General features: G+C 41.1%; 1 protein-coding gene across 1 annotated transcript; it reads right to left on the bottom strand.

The window, feature by feature from the left end:
* Window positions 1-7,487: 7,487 nt before the first annotated feature.
* Window positions 7,488-10,265, bottom strand: LOC147885886 (protein WALLS ARE THIN 1-like). Its single transcript, XM_087396909.1, has 7 exons — window positions 9,935-10,265; window positions 9,602-9,664; window positions 9,399-9,515; window positions 9,007-9,304; window positions 8,755-8,913; window positions 8,497-8,648; window positions 7,488-8,230 (listed from the first exon to the last, which is right to left on the bottom strand). Exons 1-7 carry the CDS (start codon window positions 10,138-10,140, stop codon window positions 7,996-7,998), a joined length of 1,230 nt encoding a protein of 409 aa, XP_087253035.1. The 5' UTR covers window positions 10,141-10,265; the 3' UTR covers window positions 7,488-7,995.
* Between the last annotated feature and the right edge of the window lie 926 nt (window positions 10,266-11,191).

Here is an 11,191-nt window from a genome sequence, read left to right as displayed (position 1 = left end):
TGATTGACGCGCAAATAGACGAGCATTTAGCCGCGCTAATAGACGCGCCCGTAATTTCTCTACTAGAGCAACGCCTATAGACGCGCCCACTATTTTGTGCGTCTACCAAGCGCGTCTATAGTTGCTTTGTGTTGTTGTGCACCAAATTTGCTCTTCTTCAAATGCTTAACTTAAAAACTCTGTGTTGCGTCTATCGCCGCATCTATCGTCGCGTATAATGTCGCGTCTAACTGCGCGTCTAAATGCCCGTCTACTCTGTGTATTTAAACGCGCCTGTAGACGCGCTAATAGACGCGACTATATACGCATCTACTCTGTGTATTCAGACGCGACTATAGACGCGCTAATAGACGCGACTATACCCGCGACTTTTAAACCTGCTTTTCGGCGCGCCGCTCGCTTTGCTTTTCTTTTGACTACTTAAACTTCGCGAGCGGCTTTCTTCCTTCTTTATTAACAGTTCTATAGATTCAAAGCTTAAGAGAGAGCCTCCCATACATAGTTCCAAGCTTTCACTCAAGACAAAGGGACCGTACCTACACAGCTTGCTTCCAAGCCTAAAGAAGAGGAGGAGTACGAACAAGGAGAAGAAATAAGTTTGGAAAAGAAAGATCCTTCCATACCTTTTTCCAAGTAAGTCCTTTTGAAGTTGTTCTTGCTTGCTCTTTCCAGTTTTGTACTTTTTTGCATCCACGAAACGCAGCATCTAGGTATGAGCGACACGTTCTTTTGTCGGGCGAAACGTCCTTTTCGACTTTTGAGTATTCTCAACTGTCGGAGCGCGTGTATAGAGGCGTCTGAGGGCGCGTCTAAACGCGCGTCTACAGGCGTGTCTATATGCGCGTCTGGCTTGTTACAGACACACACAGATGCGTATATAGACGCCCACACAAACGCTGTGTTAAACGGAGTTTTAAACGAATTGTTAGACGCGCTGTTAGACGGATGTTTGGACGGACTGTTAGACGCGGTGGTACACGCGCTTTTTAACGCACTGTTAGACGGATTGATGAATGGACTGTTAGACGCGCTTTTACTTGAATTGTTAAACGCTCTGTTAGACGCGTTTATAGACACGAAGATTAGACGGGTCTATAGACGCGCTCTGACAGAGCCTCTTTTTTGTTTTTCCCCTTTCTTCTCAGCTCCCAAAGTAATAGATTTGTTTATTTTTTTCCAGTTTAACATGTGGGGAGGAAGTGCTTCTAGCTCACCTGATCCGCGTGAATCGATATGGAAGGATTTATATAATATTTTAGGGCACCCTCCTAGTCCTGCGGAGTTATACGGGTACATGACGGGTACCCTTAACACTCCCCAGGAGTTGGCACTATAGACTCCGAGCCACCCCACATCGCCTGAGATCACCCCAGCGGAGTCCGCACAGCCGTCTTATGCCCCTTCCCCCGTACCGTCTTATACCCCTTCCCCCATGCCGTCTTATGTCCCTTCTGCCATCCTGTCTTATGCCCCTTCCCCCATGCCTTCAGGAGGTCCTTCTGCCTCAGCGAGCCGTCGACGTACTCCCCAACCGTCGAGACTCAGTTCTCCAGCTACGAGTGGTCAGCGTAGTCCCGCGCAGTCCCCAGCTACGAGTGGCCAGCGTACGAGCTCGACACAACAGGGTGGCAGGCGTAGTAGCAGGGAGAGCGGTGGCGGATGCATGGCACAGTGCTTTGGGCCATGTGGCGGTGAGGAGGATGATGATTCCGATGATTTAGACGTGCCTCTGGGTGATGGTACGATTTATTATGACATCACCCAGACAGGAGGCATCTTGATGGATGCACGGGGGAAGGACATAATGGCCTTCATGCGCTCTGTAATTGCTAACAATTACAGAGATTGCTTTATCCACTATAAAGACCACCCAAAGAGGTTGGCTGATGAGACCCTCGCTACTGTTCGCTCTAGGTATCCTAACCCCCCCAATCGCCAGTTCACAGATAAATGGGGGAAGTCGAAGATACTTAGGAATAAAAGATCTTCCCTTAAGAGGCAGGCACTAGAGGAGCTTGCCAGACTTGAGGCAGGTCAACCTCCAAGGGGCCCGCCCCACACCGCTCAGAAGCGTGAGTGGAAGAAGGCAATGAAGTCAGCGAGGGAGGAGCCCACCAGTCTGCAGCACGTGGAGGCACGGAGGATCCAGATGGAGGAGTATGGGAGCGCACATTTTGGAGCAGGGGGTGTTGAATCATGGGAGGCCCAATTTGTAAGTATCGATCTCAAATTATATTGCTTATGTAGTTTATTAGGAGGTTGGTTGTTTCTTTGTACTAATCCCTCCACAAAGTGTATCGCGGTCATGCAGCTTGAGATCGTGGGCAGATACCCTACTCCAGTGGAGACAGCCTACCACCGCCACCATCGCAGAGGAGATACATGGAGGCACTTCTATGATGACGGGTTGATTACTAAGGAGCAGTATACCCGAGCTACTGGACAGCCCCCCAGGTATTTGAAAGTAATTAAATAATGCCAAAATTATAAGTAAAGATTTGATTTTTCATACATTGATATATGTTGTCCCTTGTTTACAGGGCGCCCCTGCACAAGACGACGAGGAAGACGAGGAAGGAGGTGAAGAAGGGAGCGCAGAAGGCAGCACAGAAGGGAGCGTGGAAGGCAGTGAGGATTAGTCGTAGAAGTAGTGCTACTATTCTTTTTTGTACTTAAAGCCATTGGCTTGGCTTCGTGCCTCTTGTATATAGACTCCTCTTATTTTTTGTACTTGAAGCCACATGACATGTCTTAGCTTCCTTATTTTTTGTACTTGGAGCCACATGACGTGGCTTAGCTTCGTGCTATATGTATATACAAGCACTTTTTGAGCTTTCAATTTTATTGTGTTTTGGAGTTGTAATATTTTATTTGGAATTGTAATTAAAATGCGGTTGGCTGTAAGAATTGAATTACAGAATGTGGATATGGGATTCTTGTAACTATATAGCATACACAACATACACAGTATTCTGTAAAATTAAAAAAAAAAAGAGCGCGTCTATCAGTGCGTTTAAAAACGCGTTTATATTCGCGTCTGTCTGTTCGACTTGCGTCTATACGTGCGTCTATCAAAGCGTTTATATGCGCGACTATTTACGCGTGTATGAGCGCATTTATACGCGCGTAAGTCTGATATATAGACACGTAATTAGACGCGGGTCTCCTGACGCGCAAATAGACGCGCCTGTAAGTTTTTTATTTAGTTCATGAAACGCGTCTGTGCTCGCATCTATGGGTGCTTTGTCTTGTTGTGATTGGCTACTTGATAAAATGGAGAAAGCAGAGAAAGACGAGGGGATGCATATCACAATGGAAGAATGGGAGTATGCTAGGGGATGCATGAGCAAGGTCAGTATATAGAATGTTATGCATAAGTTAAGAGCTTTCAATAATTTAGATTGCTTATTTAATTGATTTTTTCTTGGTGTAGTGCAGTATGTTCAATGCTATATGGTGTGAGGGCAAGCATTTTTGAACATAACGGATTGATGATAAGAGAAACACACAAGATTGTGGCGTCATTGCTAGCTTTGAGGGAGCCAATGGAGCCATGGATGATTATTGTGGCATAATCCAAGATATTATTAAGCTTGAATTTTGATGCTTCTTTGTGTATGTTTTGGATGTAAAGTGGTTTAAGGACGTGGTGGAAAGAGGCCCTAATGCAACAGTCAAATGCCATGCAAGTGGCTTTGTAACTATTGACTCCACAAAGTTTTGGCAAAGTAGGAAACACACACTAGTACTACCACAACAATGTGAACAGGTACTGTGCACACATATAAAAATACTCGCTTTTAAATATTTGATACCTTCGATGCAAGGAAAATAGCATGATTGTATTTGTGTTTGAATTAGGTTGTCTATCAACCAATGGTGGATAATAACATATGGTGGCATGTCATACCTATTATGCCACGTTCCAAAGTGATGTATAGTACATTTACTAATATGGAGCATATGGATGATGATCGTGGCCATGGACGTGATGATGAGCGTGATATGAGAGAGGAGGATGATCATGAGATAGGAGATACAGATATTGAGGCCATTCCCTGTGAGGACGAGCCTACCATTGGTGATGCTGATTTCGATGAGCACATGAGTAGCACAAGTAGTAGTGGGTTGAATGTATTTATAGATCTAAACACTTGTTTGGATTTTGAAGTAGATAGTTTGGCAAGGGTTGAACTCATTGAGGATGAGATTGAACCATAGGCCATCATTGATATTGGCAAAACTATTCTACATATTGTCTCATTCTCCTCACCTCACTTAATTCTTGTATATGTGGGCTTGCAAAAAAGCATTGATGTTTTTGTTAAAATTATGTGCTTTGGTAATCATGGGCAATGTCTAGAAAGCAGTGATGTACACCAAAAACTCACTTTCTATATTCTCTGTTTTGCATCTAAATACGTGTCTAAATATGCATCTAATTCTCAGGGTAGACGCACTAATAGATGCGCTAATACACACGCAAATAGACGCGTTGACAAACGCAGTGTTAGACGGGCCCATATTTTCTCAGTATAGACGTTCAAATAGATGTGTCAATACACACGCAAATAGACGAGCTGTTAGACGCGCTATTAGACGCGCCCGTAATTTCTCTATTCAAGCAATGCCTATAGACGCGCCCACTATTTTGCACATCTATCAAGCGCGTCTATAGTTGCTTTGTGTTGTTGTGTTAATGAAAGTCAAGGCTTATGCCCTGATGAAGCAAGGTCGTACACTCTCTCACAATAAACAGAGCATGAGTGGATCTAATACAATGTTGGAGGATCAAGGGGAGAGAGTGACGTGCGTAAGATAGGTAACCATAAATTTTTTATTTATCATAAACATGAATATTCATATGAACATTTAGGGTTAGAGTTTTACCATATACCCTTATGGTATGGTTCAAGTTACTACACCTTCCTTAACAACAAATAGCTCTTATTAGGATGATGGTCTGATACCCTAGTGTGTACACTACACTTTAGATGGAAGTGTTACAATCACTAATATTATAATAATATCAATGATGAAAATAATTCATAACGATTGCCCAAGATCCAAAATAGGGAAAAAGAAGATGAATTGGATGTGGAGCATGGAAAAGAGGGTGGGAAAATTATGTGTGTGTGTGAGAGAGAGAGAGAGAAAGAGAGGGGGGGTGGGGCGAGAGACAGAGAGAAAGTAGAGAAAAAGATGGAGAAATTTAAGGGATGAAAATAGTAAGTGAAACTTGGACCAATCATAAAAAAGACAAAAAATAAACCTCAAAATTAGGGAATTTGCATTTGGGAAGGAAAGGATCACTCTACTCAAGCCTACTCTTAAAGGGTAGGCAAAAAATACCACTATTTACATTATATATAAAACATTATTTGATGCCTATCTAAAGTTAAAATTATTTGAAAAAAAATATGGAAATGAAGATGATTGTGCTTGTTTTATTGACATTTCAAAGCATTGAAGACAAAGATGGAAAAAGAGAAATATGAAAATATCACAAAAATAAAAATGTCATAATTTATGTCTACTTATTTTTTCATATTGCTTATAGTTTTCGATACCATCACAAGTTCTTGTGATGTTTGATAGTTTTTGCAAACATCATAGAGCTAAGTTGAAATAAATTTTTGTTTCAAATTATCACATTTTTTGCAAATTATGACTATTGATTGCAAAAGAAATCCTCAATAGTCACGGTGTACATTTAGCAAATAACATGCATCAAAATGCTATTACATAGTAGTGTAGCACTCTAGTTTTTACAGTATAGTAAATGTGTAATGTTGAAATCGTTGTCTCTAATTACAAAATTAGTTGCTATCACCTCTTAAATGACTTAGTGGAGCATCAAATGCACTTTGAAAAACCATGTACTCGTCGTAAAGTACACATTGTAGTGATAGGATACAATTTTCATGATTTGTGTTTATCAAAATGGAAAGCTATCATACTTTATGAAAGATGCAATTGTAGATAGTATGAATATAACTTCACATTGTGTAAGAACTTTAGTTGTGATTATAAGCCCACAAAAAGACTCAATAACATATGTTATGTAGTTGTCATGTATAGGTTCAATACAAATATATCGATTTATCTTTACCTACAAAAATGCAAATTTCTTTAATTTTTCTTTGTGATTTGCATTAAAAGAGCAAATTTACCATCATGGATGTATTAAAAGATGTCATCCAAGGAAAAACTAGGGGCACTCTTCAGATGGTAACTGTATAGAGGTTAAGAGATATGAAAATATTGTGCAACAAGGGAAAAAATAAAGGTGTTTTATTAGAAAACTCGAATAAGCTAGCTTAGATAAGTGATAACAACTACATCGTATGTTTTCAAAACCAAAGTGCACATTCTCTTTATGAAATATATTGTAAAACATTGGGAAGTGTCAATTTGATTCCAATAAAATTTATCTTTGTAATGCACATCAAGGTCAATTGAGAATGGAATTTATTTGTTATAGTGATGTAGAGGCAATGCAACCAACTAAGTTCAACATGGCTAGTAGAACAATCCTTTTATTGCTCATGAGAGATATAATCATAAGAGGAGAATCTCAACTAGCTAGTTGGTCATAGAAAAATGTGAATCCTAAAATGCTATAGGTGTGAAAGGTCAAAAGACAATGCAAAAATTAATGAAAGAGTCTTCATTTGTATAACAAGAAAACATCTATACAAATGAAGACTCTTATATATATGTGTGTGTGTGTGTGTGTGTGTGTAGAGAGAGAGAGAGAGAGAGAGAGAGATGAGAGAGAGAGAGAGAGAGAGAGAGAGGTTAAAAACATAATCATCTAACATTTAATTTTTTAAAATTTTTAAAGGGAAAATCATACAAGGTTACTACCAACTAAAGCACTCTTCTCTCGAGGAAATGCCAAAAAGTAATGAAGCAATATAATTTATGCTAGAAAGAAGCTAAGACATATTAATACTTAATAGGTTCCCCTAATTGGAACGAGTTTAAAATTTTATTAAAGGGAGGAGAGCAAGGGTGGAACAGCAGCAAAGAGGAGAGTGATTTGCCTCTATTTCTCGGGCCCCCTCCCCTCTTATTTATGAGGGGAAGAATTGAAGCCTTTTACTCTACTTCTTTCAAAAAAATTTCATGTAGTCTAATGACCTAGTATCGAGTGGGTAGTGGATATCTTGAGTTCAAGCATTTCTCTTTGACCTTAATTATACTCCATCTTTTGCCTAAGAAATCAATTGAATTTCTCAAAATAATTAAATCCTTTTCAATTACATTTCTTCTTAGGTGAAGTTATATGTATGGAATAATTTATTGAGATTCATTCGGTAGATAGGAAGAATATTGTTATTGTATTGGCAGGAATAAAACAACTAAAAATTTTAAAGGCACTTTGATGGAAAAATCAATCTAGAATTTCCATAAAAAGAAAATTTTAAAGGCACTTTGATGGAAAAATCAACCTAGAATTTCCATAAAAAGATTTGCCTACGTTGGAGAAGTTGAGTGCTTCACAATTCTTGCATTGACCCTATTTCTTAATTATGACTTGCTTATGAATCAAAACATGGGCTTCTCCTCAATGAGGAAAAGGAAAACTTACAAGCGCTAAACTTTCAGTGTTGAGTACATCACCTTGGACTCTGCTAAGCCTCATCTATTTAGAATGGGCAAAGTGAGTACCCAATGAGTAACACACTTTTACCGGTTGTGAGAGCCATAGGTAGATCACCATATAGCACCTCTCTTCTTTTTTGAGAAGTTGGTACCTTTCCTCACTAGGAGTTTAAGCATTGCCCATTCACTCATCCTATGTATCAAAGGAGAGGGCAAAGTCGTATGTCCTTCCTTGTATGGAAGCCCTATGGATGTACTCATAGGCTCTCACAAGGCCAATGAAAAAGGAACTACCTTCATGAAACGATCAGCTAGAAAAACCGAGTGTTTTAGTTGTCCCAAAATGCGTTTCCGTTCTCTAACAATATATTAACCATGCAAAGGTCATGTCGCCTCGTCTCTGATCGATTCCTCGTCCAGCAAAGGCTGTGTCACCGAACAATTGTTGTCCTTCGCATCTATGAGAATATGTCTGATGCCTGATGTGGTTTTCCCAACGTCTGCACATGGGTCATCCTGCGAGCTCGTAGGGATAGCAGGACCTGCCAGCTTCCTCTCTTTCCCTTGGCCCCATGTGACAAGGTAAAGGCCTCCAATAATGAGCAATCCGCCAATTAAGCTGCAAGGAAAACAAAACAGACGATCATCCCGCTGTAGTGCGTCCGCCTAATCGACCGCTAAAAGACATATTAGAAGTTCGAGCGTGTCTAAAGTGGTGCGATTCGTTTCTGTAGTTCCAGCATCAGCAAAAAGATTGAAAAGCGAATCGCATGAGAAATGTGCAATAGGATTCAAATCATTGACGTAAAGCTCTCGATGCTGCTCGGCTTTAATACGTCCACGGTCCGTCGGAGACAAGTTCCGATCCGGGGGACATAGACGCACCTTCCGAGGTACAGATTTTCTCGAAGGAATAAGAAAGTCAGGATTGCAACAATTATTGTCTGCGCGGGTTGGTAAACGGCGGTCAAAACAGCTCCACCCCTTTCCACACACCACATTTGAACCGAGAAAACAAGGCCAGAAACCACTAATCCCTGCATTCAGAACAACACACCATTAGAGCGCTAATACTGTACAATCTTGTGCTGCAAGCGGTATCGAAGGACCAAAGTAGATCCTTTTGAAGACAATGGAGCTTACAGCATAGAGAACGCTTATGAGCTGAGGTCCCCAAGGGAGGATCCACTTCGAAGGATCCCTCTCCTTACAAACAGCAAGAACTAGCAGCTGCGCTGTGCCAAAGAAACTTGTGAAGGCAGTGACCGACAGTCGAGCTGGATATTGTTTCATTACCGGACTCTGATTCAAATTTCACCATGATCAGGTTTTGCACGAGCTTAGGAAGAAAAAAACACATCGATCATAAGAAACAGAAGAGTGCCTGGTGCTGACCTGGATCACAAGCCAAAAGGAGAAAGCAATACACATGCCTAAATGATAAAAGGCACCTAGTTGCCAACTTTTGACTGCATGAATCTCAGAGGAAGGCTCTGTTAGGTGACGCCCTTTCGACAACTCTAGTATAGTTGCTATATCAGGCTCGTTGATGGTCAGCAGATTGTGCTGCGTTGTGACTTTTATTATCGCAGGACCTTTGTAGAAGACCATAACGGTTGCACCTATTATGCACAGAAGTGTTCCCAAAACCTTTGCCTGCCCATCAAGTCTTCTAATGTGGACTCTCTCTTGACTGCAAGTTAGACTCCAAAGCCGTGTCAGCCGATTGTCAAAATATATGCCCAACAATCCAACAATGTTGTTTCAAGTATATAGAGGTTTCTCACCCAAATACGGCCGCGATGATGAAGGTGATAGCAGGGATAGAGTTCTGAATCGCTGCGGCAAACGTGGGAGATGTATAAGACAACCCTTCCAGGAAAAAAGCTTGACTCAAGAAAACCCTGCATCAATGGGAAAAACGAGAGTGTTAAATGCTTGCGCAACAGTACAATTTGATCACCATACGATCAGTCATGTGGGTACTAACCCTGTTAAGCCAAGGAGGAAGAAATGACCGAGCAAAGCCCAGGTTAGGGGTGGTCGTTTGTGCCTGCAATCAAAGAGTTGGTCGTGAGAGCGATCAACCCGCGGATGGCAAATGCGATGTTGAGCTGCAGGACGTGTGATGTATGCATTTTACGTAGTCACAACTTGACGAAGCTCACAAGTCAATTCTGGTTAGAAATTTAGCGGGCATTTTCCTAACTCGTATCCGTCTCAGCACCCTTTAATTAGTAGAACGTCTTGCGAAATGCCAGCAGCCTTGCCGCATCCTTCACAAACACAGAGAATAGACGAAACTGACCTAGTAGGGCCTTACCTTTCCAAGAAGAAGGCAAAGGGGATGAGCAGGCAGAGGCCGATGGCGCCACGGTAGACAGCGAAGGTGAAGACGCTCATTCCACCAGTGAGGGCGAAGCGGGTGATGATCTGGTAACCAGACATGCCGAGCTGAACAAAGAGGAGGGCGAGGTGGAGGAGGATGGAGGGGAGGTGGGAGGAGAGGAAGAGGCCGAGGCGAGCCATGGTGGTGGTGAGATGGCGATGGCAGCAGAAGTCGTGAAGCTCAACTGAGAGAGTAGTGAGTTGAGTGTTGGAAGCTTCCAATGGAATTTGTAGAAGGCTCAAGGCCCTTGCCTCCTCCCAATATATGCCCTAGATCCCCTCCAATCAACCCCCCACAGCTGGCCCCCTTCTTTACAAACTTAAAAAACGTAGAGTGCTTTCTCAAATATGTGTGTGTGTGTGTGTGTGAGAGAGAGAGAGAGTTTTCATAATTTCAACCCCCCAAGAAAATATATTCCTTAACGCATAAAAAACCTTCAAGCTAAACCTTCTATTTTCGAATTTAAAGGTTAATTTACAAAATTTGTCATTCACCTTACATTAAACCTCGTTTTTTCATGAGAAAACACACACACTTTTTTTTTGTTGAAAAGAGAAAAAACACACACGCACACGCACATGCACACGCACACGCACGCACACACGCACTCACGCACACGTTTATAGTTTCGTCATAATTATGGTCTACTACTCCCTTAGTAGCTAAAACTTGTTGGCACACTATTATATATGAACTATAAAACATGCTATATTGTTGACATATATTGCTCATAAAGTGAAGCCTTTTCAGATGGCTTTCTTTTTTTTCTTCCAACATTGTAGATTTTATGTTGTCCTAGTAGAATATACAAGCTCGGCTTCTTTAAAGCAAATAGCTTTCTCCATTATAAAACAAGCAAGTATGAATGCTTTTGTGTAGTGCTAAGTAGTTTCAAACAGTGATGCTTTTATTTTGAGTCATTGTCTTTCAAAACTCTATTACAAGCAAAAAGTGAAAAGTAGACAAAGTGAGAGAATCATTGCTCATTCCATTGAAAATAAAGTCAACCAAGGACCCTCTCACTTAATTTGCCAACCCTTAATCTAAAGGTTAACAAAGTTTGTTTATCTCAATTCTTTTGGGTAACATAGACAATAAAGGTTCACATTTTCCAGGAGCAATGCTTAATCCTTAGACATTTGCATTTACTTCAATAACACACCAACTATAATATATGTTTTCTAGACTCCT

The sequence above is a fragment of the Dipteris shenzhenensis genome, chromosome 25 (genome assembly GCF_047967505.1).
Source record: "Dipteris shenzhenensis isolate YYH24624 ecotype China chromosome 25, Dip_SZ_1.0, whole genome shotgun sequence".
NCBI classification, from domain to species: Eukaryota; Viridiplantae; Streptophyta; class Polypodiopsida; order Gleicheniales; family Dipteridaceae; genus Dipteris; species Dipteris shenzhenensis.
This window is presented reverse-complemented; position numbering and strand designations above follow the sequence as displayed.

Bases quoted from the DNA above. Each gene is read 5' to 3' on its own strand.
- LOC147885886 (XM_087396909.1), bottom strand. From the start codon at position 10,140: ATGGCTCGCCTCGGCCTCTTCCTCTCCTCCCACCTCCCCTCCATCCTC. The intron at 9,665-9,934 runs GTAAGGCCCTAC...CTTTGATTGCAG, and splicing joins TTTGCCTTCTTCTTGGAAAG to GCACAAACGACCACCCCTAA. The intron at 9,516-9,601 runs GTTAGTACCCAC...CCATTGATGCAG, and splicing joins TTCCTCCTTGGCTTAACAGG to GGTTTTCTTGAGTCAAGCTT.